This window comes from Oncorhynchus mykiss, chromosome 9, assembly GCF_057628025.1.
Source record: "Oncorhynchus mykiss isolate SJ-2025 chromosome 9, ASM5762802v1, whole genome shotgun sequence".
In the NCBI taxonomy this organism is placed as follows: domain Eukaryota; kingdom Metazoa; phylum Chordata; class Actinopteri; order Salmoniformes; family Salmonidae; genus Oncorhynchus; species Oncorhynchus mykiss.
The window spans coordinates 38,957,384-38,975,577 of NC_143030.1; the positions used below are offsets into that span (position 1 = coordinate 38,957,384).

At 46.3% G+C, this 18,194-nt stretch overlaps 2 protein-coding genes across 2 annotated transcripts in view; both read right to left on the reverse strand.

The window, feature by feature from the left end:
• Positions 1-18,194, reverse strand: part of LOC110531972 (transmembrane and coiled-coil domains protein 1) — a 466,184-nt gene that overhangs the window by 374,234 nt on the left and 73,756 nt on the right. The gene's annotated exons all lie outside the window — the stretch shown is intronic.
• LOC110531964 (prickle-like protein 2) overlaps positions 1-18,194 on the reverse strand; it is a 126,779-nt gene that overhangs the window by 8,890 nt on the left and 99,695 nt on the right. The window contains exons 3-8 of the mRNA XM_036987863.2: positions 12,047-12,160; positions 11,795-11,932; positions 9,385-9,588; positions 8,746-8,932; positions 7,224-7,378; positions 6,333-7,116 (exon numbers count right to left, since the gene is read on the reverse strand). Of these exons, the coding sequence (XP_036843758.2) occupies positions 6,333-7,116; positions 7,224-7,378; positions 8,746-8,932; positions 9,385-9,588; positions 11,795-11,932; positions 12,047-12,160 (1,582 nt within the window). The remainder of the gene's footprint in view (positions 1-6,332; positions 7,117-7,223; positions 7,379-8,745; positions 8,933-9,384; positions 9,589-11,794; positions 11,933-12,046; positions 12,161-18,194) is intronic.

The following is an 18,194-nucleotide window of genomic DNA, read 5'->3' on the forward strand; positions in this document are numbered from 1 at the left end:
AGTCGTGACAGACGAACTGTTGTCATTCACACTGAATATGTCTCCTTTCCTATGTAATAGACATATTTGGGAAACTGAACGAAAAGAACGCAAGCATGCAGGGCAAATGCAAAAACATTATACAGATGAGTGACCATATCAGCAAAATCCGTTTGACTGTGACCCTGGCTCATTTGACATGCCCTTAAGTGAAATCAATCAGCTGATCGCACTGTCATGTGCCTGAATTCTGCAGACAATGTATTCACGGGTCACTATGGAGGAGATTTGGTTCCTGACTCAAAGGGAATACTGTGCTGTTTCCCTCCGAGCATTGCATGTAAAGGCCGTTGTTGGTGGAAAAAGAGGAGGACCAATGCGCAGCGTAGTAAGTGTCCATAATGGTAATTTATTATCATGAACACAAAATAACGAGAACGAAACGAAACAGTCCTGAACGGTGAATACAAAAACACTGAACAGAAAAGAATCACCCAACACTCAAAGGTGGAACCAGGCTACCTAAGTATGGTTCTCAATCAGGGACAACGATTGACAGCTGCCTCTGATTGAGAACCATACCAGGCCAAACACAGAAATCCCAAATTATAGAAAAAATAACATAGACTGCCCACCCCAACTCATGCCCTGACCATACTAAAACAAAGACAAATCAAAGGAACTAAGGTCAGAACGTGACAGTACCCCCCCCCCCCCCCCAAAGGTGCGGACTCCGCCCGCAAAACCTGAACTTAAAGGGGAGGGTCCCCCTCTAGTCTTTGTCCCCCTCTCAACCCGCCTCCGTGGCCTCTTTAGAGCGGCAAACCTCGCCGCCGACCTCGGACTGGGGACCCTAGCCACGGGTCCCGGATGGACGGGAGATTCCGGCAGCACTGGACAGGCGGGAGGCTCCGGCAGCTCCGGAGTGAAGGGCGTTTCCGGCAGCGCCGGAGAGACGGGCGATTCCGGCAGTTCCGGAGTGAAGGGCGATTCCGGCAGCACCGGAGTAACGGACGGCTCTGGCAGCTCCTGACTGACGGGAGTCTCTGGCAGCTCAGGACAGATGGGAGTACCTGTAGGGAAGAGGTGGAGAGACAGACTGGTGCGGTGGGCTGCCACCGGAGGCCTGGTGTGTGGGGGAGGCACTGGATAGACCGGACCGTGGAGGCGCACTGGAGGTCTCGAGCACCGAGCCTGTACAATCCTACCTGAGTGGATGCTCCCCGTAGACAGGCCAGTGCGGTGAGGTGGAATAGACCACACTGGGCTGTGCTGGCGAACCGGGGACACCATGCGTAAGGCTGGTGCCATGTACACTGGCCCGAGGAGACGCACTGGAGACCAAATTCGCTGAGCCGGCTTCATGGCACCTGGCTCGATGCCCACTCTAGCCCGGCCGATACGAGGCGCTGCTATGTAGCGCACCGGGCTATGCCTGCACACTGGGGACACCGTGCGCCTCACGGCATAATACGGTGCCTGCCCGGTCCACCTCTCTCCACGGTAAGCACGGGGAGTTGGCTCAGGTCTCCTACCTGACTTAGCCACACTCCCCGTGTGCCCCCCCAAGACATTTTTGGGGCTGCCTCTCGTCCCAGCCGCCTCCTCATACCACCGCCTCTCGGCTTTCGCTGTCTCCAGCTCTGCCTTGGGGCGACGATATTCTCCCGGCTGTACCCAGGGTCCCTTACCATCTAAGATCTCCTCCCAAGTCCAGGAGTCTTGAACCCGCTGCTCCTGGGTACCACGCTGCTTGGTCCGGTTGTGGTGGGTGATTCTGTAACGGCCATTGTTGGTGGAAGAAGAGGAGGACCAATGCGCAGCGTGGTAAGTGTCCATATTGATAATTTATTATCATGAACACAAAATAACGAGAACGAAACGAAACAGTCCTGAACGGTGAATACAAAAAACACTGAACAGAAAATTATCACTCACCACTCAAAGGTGAAACCAGGCTACCTAAGTATGGTTCTCAATTAGGGACAACGATTGACAGCTGCCTCTGATTGAGAACCATACCAGGCCAAACACAGAAATCCCAAATTATAGAAAAAAGAACATAGACTGCACACCCCAACTCACGTCCTGACCATACTAAAACAAAGACAAAACAAAGGAACTAAGGTCAGAACGTGACATTGCAACTCATGGTACGCTGATTCAGTACTCTCGTCTGCATTAAAAACAAATATCGATCCAGGTAGGATGTGACAGGAGAGATGAGGTGTGCACTGTCAACCACGCCCCCTGACTTTGAGAAGCTCCGACGGGACATGCATTAAGCACACCCATCTCATTAGTGCTGGTGAGATAAGATAAATTATGTCAGACTAATTTGCAATTGACTGTCATAGCCCCACATTTAAAGTACATGACGGTGAGTTCAGAAATACTGTTAGAAGGTTTTGCAATTGACTGCGTAGCCCCAATTAAAAAAAGTAAACATAGGCTGTTAATTACATCATTTGTTTCACATGGTTCGGGTCACGAGAATTTTTAGATATCAAAATGGGGCCATGGGACAAAAACGTTTGGGAACCCCTGCAATAAGGGCTTGTTTTTTAATCTAAAAAAACAGAAAACAAGCTATTGTTACAGGATATTCACTTAAATGTTTTTAAATACGAGTGTCACCGGATCATTCTATCTCTCGTTCAATGATGGGCATGGAGGGGTTTTTACATACATGCAAATAATAACAGTAGCTGGATAAAATAATGTACAATAGCCCACATATATAAAAAATAGATGCCCCCGAACTTGATCTTTTAAGAAAGCTTTGGTAATTAAGATTTATTTCAAAGCAGTCACATGAGCCAAACCTTTTACCGGGAACATTCCCAGAACATTAGCTAAGATTCCCAATACGCGCAGTTGTTAGGGGCGCTGTACTGCAGCGCCAGCTGTGCCATGGGTTCGCGCCCAGGCTCTGTCGTAACCGGCCGCGACCGGGAGGTCCGTGTGGCGAAGCACAATTGGCCTAGCGTCGTCCGGGTTAGGGAGGGATTGGTCGGTAGGGATCTCCTTGTCTCATCGCGCACAAGCGTCTCCTGTGGCGGGCCGGGCGCAGTGCGCGCTAGCCAAGGTTGCCAGCCTCCGACACATTGGTGCGGCTGGCTTCCGGGTTGGATGCGCGCTGTGTTAAGAAGCAGTACGGCTGGTTGGGTTGTGTATCGGAGGACGCATGACATTCAACTTTCGTCTCACCCGAGCCCGTACGGGAGTTGTAGCAATGAGACAAGATGGTAGCTACTACAACAATTGGATACCACGAAATTGGGGAGAAAAAGGGAGTAAAATTCAAAAAAAAAAAAAAAAAGATTCCCAATACGTTCTAGTTCTAGTTTAATCTAACATTAGGATGATAACATCCTAAAAACATTTTTTTTAAGGAAATATCATTGGTATGTTCTCCTAACATTCACTAAAATGTTGTGCACAACATCTGTAACAACCCCCACAGAACATTCCCCAAACATTCTCAGTAGGTTTCCAGGTAATGTAATAACACTGTCACACCCTGACCATAGTTTGCTTTGTATGTTTCTATGTTTTGTTTGGTCAGGGTGTGATCTGAGTGGGCATTCTATGTTGTGTGTCTAGTTTGTCTGTTTCTGTGTTTGGCCTGATATGGTTCTCAATCAGAGGCAGGTGTTAGTCATTGTCTCTGATTGAGAACCATATTTAGGTAGCCTGTTTGGTGTTGGGTTTTGTGGGTGATTGTCTCCTGTGTCAGTGTTTGTGCCACACGGGACTGTTTCGGGTTTACACGTTTGTTGTTTTTGTAGTTTATTCATGTATAGTTTTCTTATTAAAAACAAACATGAATTTCAACAACGCTGCATTTTGGTCCTCCTCTCCTTCGACGGAAGAATCCCGTAACAGAATCACCCACCACAACAGGACCAAGCGGCGTGGTGACAGGCAGCGGCAGCAGGAGCAGCGAAGTCTGGACTATACGACTTGGGAAGAAATAGACAGGTGGGCGGTCGACCCAGGGAGAGTGCCGGAGCCCGCCTGGGATTCGCTGGAGCAGTGCGAGGAGGGTTATAGGAGAATGGAGTTGGAGAGACGAGCACGGCGACGCGGACGGAAGCCCGAGAGTCAGCCCCAAAAATGTCTTGGGGGGGTGGCACCTAGGGAGTATGGCGAAGCCAGGTAGGAGACCTGCACCAACTTCCTGTGCTTACCGGGGGGCTAGAGAGACCGGGCAGACACCGTGTTATGCTTTGGAGTGCACGGTGTCCCCAATGCGGGTGCATAGCCCGGTGCGGTGCATTCCAGCTCTGCGTATCGGCTGGGCTAGAGTGGACATTGAGCCAAGTGCCAAGAAGCCGGCTCTACGCATCTGGTCTCCAGCACGTTTCCTTGGGCCGGCTTACATGGCACCAGCCTTGCGCATGGTGTCCCCGGTTCGCCTGCATAGCCCAGTGCGGGCTATTCCACCTCGCCGCACTGGCAGGGCGACCGGGAGCATTCAACCAGGTAAGGTTGGGAAGGCTCGGTGCTCAAGAGCTCCAGTGCGCCTGCATGGTCCGGTCTATCCGGTACCACCTCCACGCACCAGCCCTCCGGTGGCAGCCCCCCGCACCAGGCTGTCTCTCCGTCTCATCCCTACAGCTGCTCCCGCCTGTCCAGTGCTGCCGGAGTCTCCCGCCTGTCCGGCGCTGCCGGAGTCTCCCGCCTGTCTGGCGCTGCCGGAGTCTCCCGCCTGTCTGGCGCTGCCGGAGTCTCCCGCCTGTCCGGCGCTGCCGGAGTCTCCCGCCTGTCCGGCGCTGCCGGAGTCTCCCGCCTGTCCGGCGCTGCCGGAGTCTCCCGCCTGTCCGGCGCTGCCGGAGTCTGAGGCGCCAGAGCCCCTCAGCCCAGAGCTGCCAGAGCCCCTCAGCCCAGAGCTGCCAGAGCCCCTCAGCCCAGAGCTGCCAGAGCTTCCACCCCTCTGTCCCGAGCTGCCCCTCTGTCCTGAAGCTGCCCCTCTGTCCCGAGCTACCCCTCTGTCCCGAGCTGCCCCTCTGTCCAGTGGGGTCATTTAGAAGGGTCGCCGTGGTTAGGAGGCCACGGAAGCGGACAATGTGGCAGACTAAGACTATGGTGAAGTGGGGGCTACGTCCAGCACCAGAGCCGCCACCGAGGACAGATGCCCACCCAGACCCTCCCCAATAGGTTCAGGTTTTGCGGCCGGAGTCCGCACCTTGGGGGGGGGGTACTGTCACACCCTGACCATAGAAACATACAAAGCAAACTATGTTTTGTTTGTTCAGGGTGTGATCTGAGTGGGCATTCTATGTTGTGTGTCTAGTTTGTCTGTTTCTGTGTTTGGCCTGATATGGTTCTCAATCAGAGGCAGGTGTTAGTCATTGTCTCTGATTGGGAACCATATTTAGGTAGCCTGTTTGGTGTTGGGTTTTGTGGGTGATTGCCTCCTGTGTCAGTGTTTGTGCCACACGGGACTGTTTCGGGTTTACACGTTTGTTGTTTTTGTAGTTTATTCATGTATAGATTTCTTATTAAAAACAAACATGAATTTCAACAACGCTGCATTTTGGTCCTCCTCTCCTTCGACGGAAGAATCCCGTAACAAACACAATGTACCTGTAATGTTTTCCCAGCAAACCAGAATTGGTTCTGTGAAAGTTTCCAGAACATTTGATAGGTCGTGGCAAATGTTTTCATGACACACAAACTGTCCAGCCGTACTGATGATTATAGAATGTTTGCATAAAGCATTCGCCAGATGTTGCAAGAATGTTCCTAGAACACATTTAATTTGTTATTTTTTTACCTATATTTTCTCCCCAATATAGTGGTATCCAATTGTTAGTTACAGTCTCGTCTCATCCTTGCAACTCCCGTATGGAATCGTGAGAGGGGAAGGTCAAGAGCCGTGTGTTCTTCGAAACACAACCCACCCAAGCCGCCCTGCTTCTTCACACAATGTCCACTTAACCCAGAAGCCAGCCGCATCAATGTGTCGGAGGAAACACTGTACACCTGGCGACCGTGTCTGCGATGCAGTGCCTTAGACCACTGCGCCACTCGGGAGGCCCAATTTGTTCTTTAAACATTGCCAGAATGTTTCATTAGATCGTGGGGACCAGCGTTACCTGAAATGTGCACTTTGGCACAAGTTTTTAAGGATACACCCCAAATATTGCCAACCCTCCCACCTCAGCGCAAGCTAGGTCATTTACCAATCCTGATGCTAGGGTTTGAAAACAGAAGAGCGCCGGCTTTAACAGGTCAAAATTGCAAAACAAGCATACATTTGACAATTGTGCTGGCTTAACACCCGCCGAAAATAAAGCCCCTTGTCTACAATGTAGCTTCTAAACTCAGTTGAGAGGGTACAGTACCTGTAGCATTGGACAGGGCCAGAGACTCCATAGATCCTCGGGGGGTCTGTTCCAGAGGGGTGAGGGGCTCTGTGAAGCTCATACCATTGCTCATTGCTTTCCTGGTCCTGGTCAGGGGGGGCCTGCTGTCCCTCTGGAAGCCATGCATGCTGATGTTCCTCTTGTTCGAGAAGCCCTGGCCTTGGCTGGACACCTCGTTGAAGCTCATCTGGGTCCTCAGCTTGGGTGGGCGGAACTCGTCTTGGCTGTGGTGGATCCAGTTGTCCTGGAAGGATTGACCCCTCAGTGCCGCCATGGGCGTTCGCTTCGTGTTGCCCTGCACTTTAGCTCTGGACTCAGGCCTTTTTCCTGGGTTGACAGGGCTCTGGGCTGGGGGCAGGGGGTTGTGGGAGCTGGGGCTGTAGCCTTTCCTGGGGTTACACAGGCCCAGGAGCAGGGAATTGGGGGTTGGAGAGGCATCCTGCTGGGAGCCCTCGTTGGCTGTCTCATAGGCTGGGGGGTAAGGTTCATCCCGGCTCATCCACACTTGGTTGAGACTAGGGGTGCGGCTGGGGGCGTGACTGGGTGTGCGACTGGGTGTCTGGCTAGAGCCAAGGCTCAGACGGTCCATCTGGATAGACAGGGGGTCCACCTCAACAGATAGACGATCAGTCATGGGCGCTGGCTGGCGACGCTCCTGCTCTGCATTTCGGCGCTCCGGTTTTAGAATCTTGATGCTGTGGTGAGACTCACGGGAGCGGGCACTCTGGAAGGCCGAGTCAGATGAGTCTGACTCGTCTGGGTCCTGATTGATGGAATTTATAGAATTTATAACATATAATTGAAATACATATATAATGCACATACTATACAATGGTCAACTGAACATTCAGTCAAGTGGTGGTTGTTCACCTGTCCGGCGCTGCAGGAGCGTGAGCAGTAGATCTGTCCCTGTTTGGGCAGGAAGGGGCGCCCCAGGAGGGAACGCTTACAGTGGGCACAGCAGAAACACTCCTCTGTGGCGTGCCAATGCTGCCCGTCATATGTCATCTGGCCCTGGTCAATGCCTGGGGAAAGGATTAGATCCTGTCATTATGTAACAGTGTTGCTTCCATCCCTCTCCTTGCCCCTACCTGGGCTTGAACCAGGGACCCTCTGCACACGTCAACAACTGCGACCCACAAATCATCGTTACCTTTCGCTCCACAAAAGCCGCAGCCCTTGCAGAGCAAGGGATACAACTACTTCAAGGTCTCAGAGCGAGTGACTTCACCGATTGAAATGTTGCTAGTGTGCACCCCGCTAGCTAGCTAGCCATTTCACACCGGTTACAATTAGAATTTGAAATAATACTACTACTTACTACTAATAAGGTGTCAGTGTTGGGATATCACATACTGAGTCTAATAAACCCATTATCTACAGTGAGACTGTATCACTCCTCAGTAAGCCAACAGCTAATCTGTAAAATATGAGCCTGCAAAATATTTTAATGATATTTACTGGATGAAGAAATTAAGTACAGTACAAACTGATATTGTGATTTTACCCAAAACTGGGATTATGCGGTCTATATAATAATTTAAAAATACATTTATAGAAAGCCCTTCTCCTAAAACAAAATTTCACATGGTCCATCTGGACACAACATGGCATCCTCTGGATCTGAATGGCTCATAGCTTCCCCCTGTCTAACTGGATTCTGGGCAGCAGATAATAACCACCTTCATTTCCCTAGCCAGTCATGTCTTAGCACAGCTGAATGATGCACATGGCTCTGAGTGTTCTGTTCTGCTATCGAGTGACAGCTGCTTTCCAAATGACTTCTACTGTAAATTGGTATGTAATGTTTTCTATTATATGCTTTAGTCATGAATGCTTGAAGCTATGGATTTCTATCTCAGATTTTATGACTATTCTCTCTTAACGACTACAGGGTCCTTGAATGACGCCATTGTGTTTTGTCACACAAAAAAACATGTCAATAATGAAATGAGTTGTGACATGGAGAGATGGCGGTAATGACACAGAGAAAGACAAAGTGAGTTTTATAGTGTGTGGGAACAACACAGTCAAAGAGAGAGGCTGGAAGACAGGGGGTAAGATACATGTAAAGAGACACAGAGACAAAGAAAGGGTGAAAAACAGAGCAAGGGAAGAAATGCTATAAAGAAAAACGGGGATTGATATAAAGTTACCAAGAGAGAATAAGTGGGATGGCAGGAGATGAACAGCAATGGAGAGAGTGGCAGAGACAGAGGGAAAGACAGAAAAACAGGAAAAGGATGCAGGTGCGTTTTGAAGAAAATAATATTTGCATGATTTATCTATTTCCATGTCTAAACGTACAATCTGATAATAATCAATAGAAAGAAAGAGAAGAGTGCAGTAAGCATGTATAAATTGTGTTTAGGAAACATCTAGAACCATGTACCTATGTGTTCACCGCAGGCGTCACAGTACTCTGCATACAGGGACTCGAAGCAGTGGCAGCAGTGTGGACGTCCATCCTTCATGATGTAGCGCTGGCCGCCCAGCGGAGCCTCACACTCATAGCAGCAGAAGTGCTTCATGTGCCAGTGCCTGCCCTCTGCCTCTGTGCACTCATCAGCAAAAATAATCTAAAAAAGAGAGTGAGAGAGAGTGACAGGCAGACAGAGAGAGAGCAAAGATAATCATCAGCAAATCATCTAAAGCTATTAGAGAGACACCAAGCTCATCAGTAAAGACAATGAAATATAATATGCAGGAGTCAAACCATAGAACCCCAGAGGGGGAGAGAGATAGACACCAAGCGGTGACAGATTCTGGGCTTGCACGCATCTTAGCATTAGTAGAAATAAGACTCAGTCAAACTGAGCAAAACTTCTGCAGAGCTGGATAACTGATGTGGAAGGATGGATGAGATCCCTCAACACTCTTTACCCTGTAAAACCCAATCTCACCCTTCTGTGCTCCAGCTCCAGCTCCTCCCAACTTCCCACCACCTTAAACCCCATCTCAACCTTCTGAGCTTCAGCTAACCCAGCCAACCCTCCCACCACCCCAGCCCTCTAAGCCCAGCCGGGCTCACCTCATCGCAGGCACAGCAGCGGGGTTTGAGCATCTCTGAATGGTGCCGGCCGCAGTAGATCTTCCCTTCCTGGTGAAAGTAGATGAGGTCCACCAGGAGCTCCTCACACATGCTGCACACAAAGCAGTGAGGGTGCCACACCAGGCCGTGGCCTGCCCGTGACGCAAACACCACAATGTCCCCTCCATTTATCTGGCCCCCACACTGAGAGAGAGGGAGCGAGAAAGGGAGGGGAGGCAGGGGAGACAGGGAGAGGGAGTGAGAGATAAATAGATGAAAAGAGAGAGAAAGAGAGAGTCAAAGAAAGGAATTGACCAAGGGGGAGGGGGAGCAAGACGCCAGTTACATGATATAAATAATCCAATCTTTTTAAATGTGCATGACCTAATCACAAAAGGGCTTCTATGGCTAATCCTTTTGATTAGACATCAAACAGAATACCAAGGCAAGCTGATTATTTTCAAATATTTGATTTGCTGTGGCAAAGATTTTATCCCATTTGCACTGTCCCCTAGTGCAGTGGTTCCCAAACGTTTTATAGCCCTGTACCCCTTCAAACATTCATCCTCCAGCTGCGTACCCCCTCTAGCACCAGGGTCAGTACACTTTCAAATGTTGTTTTTTGCCATCTTAAGTCTGCCAAATAAATTCATTAAAAATTCTACAATGTGATTTTCTGGATTTTTTTTTTCTCATTTTGTCTGTCATAGTTGAAGTGTACCTATGATGAAAATTACAGGCCTCTCATCTTTTTAAGTGGGAGAAATTGCACAATTACTTTTTTGCCCCACTGTACATGCAAACCTTATTTGTTCATCAAAAATTGTGAATAACTAACCACAGGTTTCTGAGAACGGTATGTTAGAAAGGATGCATATACAGTTGAAGTCGGAAGTTTACATACATCTTAGCCAGATACATTTGAATTCTTCACAATTCCTGACATTTAATCCTAGTAAATGTTCCCTGTCTTAGGTCAATTAGGATCACCACTTTATTTTAAGAATGTGAAATGTCAAAATAATAGTAGAGAGAATGATTTATTTCACCTTTTATTTATTTCATCACATTCACAGTGGGTCAGAAGTTTACATACACTCAATTAGTATTTGGTAGCATTGCCTTAAAATTGTGTAACTTGGGTCAAACGTTTCAGGATGAACCAAATTTGCGGAGGTCTATAATTTTTTTCTGAGGTCTTGGCTGATTTTTGGGGATTTTCCCATGATGTCAAGCAAAGAGGCAATGAGTTTGAAGGCAGGCCTTGAAATACATCCACAGGTACACCTCCAATTTACAAAAATTATGTCAATTAGACTATCAGAAGATTCTAAAGCCATGACATAATTGTCTGGAATTTTCCAAGCTGTTTAAAGGCACAGTCAACAGTATGTAAACTTCTGACTCACTGGAATTGTGATTTGCAAGAGTTTCTTTGCAACTCTGCCTAGTAGGCCAGCATCCAGGAGTCGCCTCTTCACTATTGACATTGAGACTGGTGTTTTGCAGATACTATTTAATGAAGCTGCCAGTTGAGGACTTGTGAGTCGTCTGTTTTGCAAACTAGACACTCTAATGTACTTGTCCTCTTGCTCAGTTGTGCACCGGGGTCTCCCACTCCTCTTTCTATTCACTCCTCTTTCTACACTGTATTTCTGATCAATATGATGTTATTTTGATGCACAAAAAAATGTGCTTTTCTTTAAAAAACAAGGACATTTCTAAGTGATCCCAAACTTTTGAACGGTAGTGTAAGTGAACCCCAAATCAATGTATTTCTCATCATATTTGTGCCTCTTCGATGGTCAAATGTCTCTGTCTGTTGTTCTGTGCTTTCCCGGGTATGGGGGCAGCAGTTCTTCGGCTGCATCAGAGTCACAACTGTCAGTGTCTATGCTAGCTGGGCTAACAACAAATGTAGAATTACTGATGCTAGCATTGGGTGTGTTCGTGGAAGCAGAACAACTTTTATGATTGATCCATTTTCCAGCAAGCGGAATGAGCAGCAGCTGTGAGAGAGTAACGGTTAATGTGATTGGATGTTAATTATCTGAGTAAGCTACCTGTACTTGACATTGTGATGCTATTTCGCTGAACAGTAGATTATTTAATTTTATTTTTGGCAGTGAAACGAGGCTACTCAAGCGTGAAGAAAACCTCTCCCAAATGTATAGCCCCGTTGGCAAATATAAATGGACTGTTTGAAAATGTAAAGAATTCTTATTGTTATATACATTTTTTAATTGTTATTTTATATGTGAATCACATTTTTATTTGGCGTACCCCCGACAGCATTGCGCGTACCCCCGTACCCCAGTGTGGGAATACCTGACCTAGTGGAACCCCCTATGTGTCTGCTCTTTGTGCTGTAGGATTTCTGTGATGATTGTTTTGTGTCAGCAGTGTGTACCTGTTCACAGATGGCCCCACTGACGGACAGTGGGAAAGGGCGGACATTGCCTCGGCCCAGGTTGTCCCTTTTCCTCTGGTTACTGAAGAGCTTGAGCTCCCTCTTCTCCTCGTCGTCCAGCGCGTTACAGTACCGGACCTGACAACCAGATCAACATACTCCATCATCATCATAATCAAACACATCATCCATACCTGCGTGAATGTGTCAATAGTCACTAGACACAGAGTATCAGGTAAACTAGTGTGTCACCTCGTTGTCGTGCGGGGGCAGCTGGTGAATCAGCTGTTTGATGCGGTGCTTCTCTCCTGGGCTGTTCACATACGGCACCCTGTCCTCAGGTAGAGAACTGTAGTACTGATGCACCTGACAGGGACACAAACCATAGATGAGTGATTTGATTTGAGTGGCTAGTGTGGTCCTCCCTTCCTGAAGTAAGACATGTGCATCCCTGTCATTATCTCTGTCGCCGACCCCAACCGGCCCCATGAGAACAAGGTTGGATGGAAGAGAAAAACAGAATTGGTTTCTAATGGTCAAATGTCTGTCAATTGAAAGCATACCTTGAGTTTTAAAGAGCCCTCCCAGATTAACCTGAAAGCTGCTGTTTCTAATGAATTGATGATGGGCTTCATATTCTGCTGTGTTGGTTATTGGTCTGTCTTCCATCAGCCTTATTCTTGAGAACAATGGCTGGAACCATGAGTGTCTGGGACAAAGGATCCTGTGGCACTGCTGCAGATGCAGCCATGGAGAGCAATGCTCTCTTTCAATAGCTGACTGATCAAATCAAATGCGCCGAATACAACAAGTGTAGACTTTACCGTGAAATGCTTACTTGCAAAGCCCTTAACCAACAGTGCAGTTCAAGAACAGTTAAGAAAACATAATTTTTTTAAATGAAAAGTAACACAATAACATAACAATAGCGATGCTTGTGGGTACCGGTACCGAGTCAGTGTGCGGGGGTAGGTACAGGTTAGAGATAGCTGGTTGACAGAATGCCAAGCGTGTGCAAAGCTGTCATCAAGCCAAAGGGTGGCTACAGTGAAGAATCTAAAATCTAAAATATATTTTGATTTGTTTATTAATAGTTTTTGGGTTTTTACATGATTCCATATGTGTTATTTCATAGTTTTGATGTCTTCACTATTATTCTACAATGTAGAAAATAAAGAAAAATAATTAAAAACCATTTGACTGAGTAGGTGTGTCCAAACCTTTGGCTGGGACTGTATCTATGGTATCTATGACTTTACTGTAGGCGACAATCAAAGTAATTTCAGGCATTCAGTTAAACTTGTTGAGCTAAAGTCACTTGATGAAATGGAGGGGAAACACTTCAGGTAATTATTCTCCAAGAACAGAATGATCTGATCGTATTATTATAATGATTTGCAACACAATCCTTGACACATACAGAGCAGATTTAAACTAAAATCATCTTGTGGCTCACACCTCCCACAAGAAAAACATGCACAGTTTGCCATAGAATTCTTCAGTACTTACTATAGAATTATGTAGTAAACTGTATTATACTTAAGCAATAAGGCACAAGGGAGTGTGGTATATGGACAACATACCACAGCTAAGGGCGGTTCTTAGGCACTTCGCATCGTCGTGATATATTGGCCATATACCACAAACCTCCGTGGTGCCTTATTGCTAGTATAAACTGATTACCAATGTATTTAGAGCAGTAAAAATAAATGTTTTGTCATACCCGTGGTATACCATGGCTGTTAGCCAATCGAACTTCCCAATTTATAATGTAGAATGCTATACTCCACACTGTAGTATCCCTCGATCATGTGTAGTACTTACTATATCATTTTGTAGTATATTGTAAAATACTATACTACACACTGTAGTGTCCATCGATCATGTAGTTCTTAATATAGAACTGTGTAGTATACCGTAGAATACTTCCCCATATCCCAATTTGTGCCTACCATGAGTGAGAAACCTACATGCCAAGTATAGACCATATGTTATGTTCCCTACAGGTAATAGAGGGGCCCTCGATATGGATTGACAAGATAGTGGAAAGTGAAGTTTTGTTTGAAACTGCTAGCGAATTGGGTGAAGATAATTGCACAGAGTGAGAATGAGTAGGGTACAGAGGCGAGGAAGAAGGTTAATAAGAGATGTAGTTGTTGTGGTGGAAGCTTGCAAACCCCCTAGACTCGTTTTTAATAGGAGTGAGGGTATTGGACCAATGCTACCTGGGAAATCCATTTAACGTCTCAAGGAAAATCTGGAATGTGTTGGAGGAAAGTGTTGAGAGTCACAAGAAGTGGTTTTATTTAGATTTTTTTTTGTTTCTGCTTAGCAGAGGAAGCGTGTCTTAAGTCTCATAAAGATATCAGAGTAGAGTGTTTCCTGTATGGATTTTCAAAGCAAGGCGCCTATCAAGGGGGTCATTTCTGGGGTGGCGCGTGAGAAAAGGCAGAGGATACTGTAACTGAAGACATACTGTAGATGGAGTGCTTGGTGCCCGTTGACTGATCTGAGGGGTGGATGGAGAAAAAAACTACTGTTCTTTGATGAAGAGTCTCTCCCTTCTCATATAAAGATGGGATTCATGAGATATCCTCTAAGAGCTTTTGTGCACAAGCCCCTTCAGTGTCATAAATGCAGAAGATTTGGTCATCTGTCAAGTGTGTGCAGATTGTAAGAGTATAGTATGCCAGATTAAGTGAAATGCTGCAATTCTGGTGGCGAACATGCCCCCTAAATTCCTGGAGTGCCCTGTTAGGCTGAAGGAGATCGAGGTGGCAAGAGTAAGGGGTGTCCAGCTTGTTCCCTATCTGGAGGCGTTAAGAAGACTGGAAGGAACGAGTGGCAAGCAAGAAACAAAGGTTCTAGAGCCACCACCACAAATGAAGGTTTCTCATAAAATGTTACATGTTAAAAAGGTGGACATTTGACTATTTATTACATTGGTCATAAACTGAACAGCACAAGCGAAGAAGAGAAAATTGAAATCATTGTGAATGCAGCTGATATTTCACTGCCGAGGCCTTGCAAGAAATCCTGTTGGTGAATGTTCTTGCATCACAGGCCCCTGAGCCTGTGTAGGGATGTATTTTGAATGGACTGTGATTGAAGAAGTGGGATTGGTTTTGTTTGTTGACGTGTCTATTTTTGATATTTGGTATGATGTCATTTTCCCCCTTTCCCACAATGTTTTTTTAAATTATATTTTTAGATTCCATTAAAAATAATGCACCATTAACGTTGGATGCAAACCGCCGTTAAACCCTATCGAAGAAGTAGAGCAGAAGCTCTGAACTATTCGTTCAGACGTCAGTCCTACCTACTTACAGGTTATGGAAATTGTGCTCTTAGTAATTATCCAGTTTCCTCAATGTGAAAGAACCAACTTCTATGTCAAACATAATAAAACAAAAACAGTATAGTAAATACAACAGTATAATACAGTGTCATGACATTGGCCTGTGGGTAAGGTTTATGACCCCCCCCCATAAATACCTTTCTCCCTTCCTTTTCTCTTGACTCTACAGAGGGACTCTTGAATAGCCTTTGTTAAACAGGGATTCTGGGAGCATCAGAAGGTGAGGGGAAATGAACCATATTTTGGTAATCCAACCAGTTGAACACATGCGTTGGTACTTAATGAATATGATGTCAGTTCGGTTGTCATCTGAGACATTCTCATCAATGATAGGATGACATAAATGGTACAGTGGAAAGTCTACACATTATAGTTATCAGATTCACATGGAATTGTTGTGCAATTTGAATATGAAATTAATTTGGGAGGGGATGAAATTTGATTTTAGCTTCCAAAATGTGAGAATTGGGTTTTCATGAGTGAATTAGGCCCGACTCAGTGGCCCGCTCATGTGAAGAGACATTGGTTATAAACAATGAAACACGCCCTCCTCTCCCTTCCTATATAAAGCCTTTTCGACAATATAACTTTCTGTTCCGGGTACATTAGGATGACGATCCGATGTCAGAAGGGTTCAGATAATAACTACAGAACAATGCCAACCTCAGCGTGAGCTTTGGTTGCGAATGGCATGAACTTTGAACTCTTATTCACTACAGAAGTGATACATTCTACATTCTAGCCGTTGAGTTAGCAACAGCAGCTTTAAATGTGGGCTAGGAGAGGACAGACCGAGTATCCCGTCTACCACACAACAACGACACTACAACATTTCCCGTTCACCACCAGAGTCACTCTTCAAAGGACAAAGGACTGTTGGGGAACACGGCCTTCCATCTACCACCAACCTAACGAAGCGCAGCTCAGAGTAAATATTTATTGCATTTACCTTTTTCAAATGGGCGGTAATTTAGAATGCATAAGATTCTGTATTTACGATAGAGTAGCTGCCTACGGCCCGATACGGCTTCTCCCTTTGCTCTTCAGTCTTCCCCCTCTTTCACTCAAACCCAGCCCTCTTTTCTTTGTGTAACCAGCTGGTCCGTCTGCTAGGGACGTTTCCTTTATGACATAATTTGTAATCAATGTATGATTAATTCTGTGTATATGTAATTCTGTGTGATTAGTTAGGTATTTAGTAAATAAATAATTAAACCCAATTTTGTATTGCTGATTCAACTTGTTAGCCAGGGTTCGTGAAGATAACCAAGAATTTACAACTTTCAGATGAGACTGAAATAAGGTGACGATTGATATTGACTGCTATTGATGTAAAATATTACTAGGTCTTTAAGAGTTTATTCGGAGGATAACTGCTCCATAAATATTATTTTGTGGTGCCCCGACTTTCTAGTTAATTACATTTACATGATTAGCTCAATCAGGTAATATTAATTACAGAGAAAGGATTGTATAGAGTAGCATGTCATATCACTTAAGTGCAGACACGACAGCAGTCATGTCTGCGAAACCACTACCGTAAATACAACAGTTTAATACACTAATGTCCCCCAAAACACTGCAGTAAATACTACAGTATACTACAGTCATGTCCATAAAAACACTGTAAATACTACAGTAGTAGTAAACTGGAATCCATACATCCTGAGGCTGCATTCATTGTAGCTGGGGATTTTAACAAGGCTAATCTGAAAACAAGACTCCCTAAATTGTATCAACATATCGATTGCGCAACCAGGGCTGGAAAAACCTTGGATCATTGTTATTCTAACTTCCGCAACGCATATAAGGCCCTGCACCGCACTCCTTTCGGAAAAGCTGACCACGACTCCAATTTGCTGATCCCTGCCTACAGACAGAAACTAAAACAAGAAGCTCCCACGCTGAGGTCTGTCCAACGCTGGTCCGACCAAGCTGATTCCACACTCCAAGACTGCTTCCATCACGTGGACTGGGATATGTTTCGTATTGCGTCAGATAACAACATTGACGAATACGCTGATTCGGTGTGCGAGTTCATTAGAACGTGCGTTGAAGATGTCGTTCCCATAGCAACGATTACAACATTCCCTAACCAGAAACCGTGGATTGATGGCAGCATTCGCGTGAAACTGAAAGCGCGAACCACTGCTTTTAATCAAGGCAAGGTGACTGGTAACATGACCGAATAGAAAAAGTGCAGCTATTCCCTCCGCAAGGCTATCAAACAAGCTAAGCGTCAGTATAGAGACAAAGTAGAATCTCAATTCAACGGCTCAGACACAAGAGGTATGTGGCAGGGTCTACAGTCAATCACGGACTACAAGAAGAAAACCAGCCCAGTCATGGACCAGGATGTCTTGCTCACAGGCAGACTAAATAACTTTTTTGCCCGCTTTGAGGACAATACAGTGCCACTGACACGGCCTGCAACGAAAACATGCGGACTCTCCTTCACTGCAGCCGAGGTGAGTAAAACATTTAAACGTGTTAACCCTCGCAAGGCTGCAGGCCCAGACGGCATCCCCAGCCGCGCCCTCAGAGCATGCGCAGACCAGCTGGCCGGTGTGTTTACGGACATATTCAATCAATCCCTATACCAGTCTGCTGTTCCCACATGCTTCAAGAGGGCCACCATTGTTCCTGTTCCCAAGAAAGCTAAAGTGCTTTGAGAGACTAGTCAAGGACCATATCACCTCCACCCTACCTGACACCCTAGACCCACTCCAATTTGCTTACCGCCCAAATAGGTCCACAGACGATGCAATCTCAACCACACTGCACACTGCCCTAACCCATCTGGACAAGAGGAATACCTATGTGAGAATGCTGTTCATCGACTACAGCTCGGCATTCAACACCATAGTACCTTCCAAGCTCGTCATCAAGTTCGAGACCCTGGGTCTCGACCCCGCCCTGTGCAACTGGGTACTGGACTTCCTGACGGGCCGCCCCCAGGTGGTGAGGGTAGGCAACAACATCTCCACCCCGCTGATCCTCAACACTGGGGCCCCACAAGGGTGCGTTCTGAGCCCTCTCCTG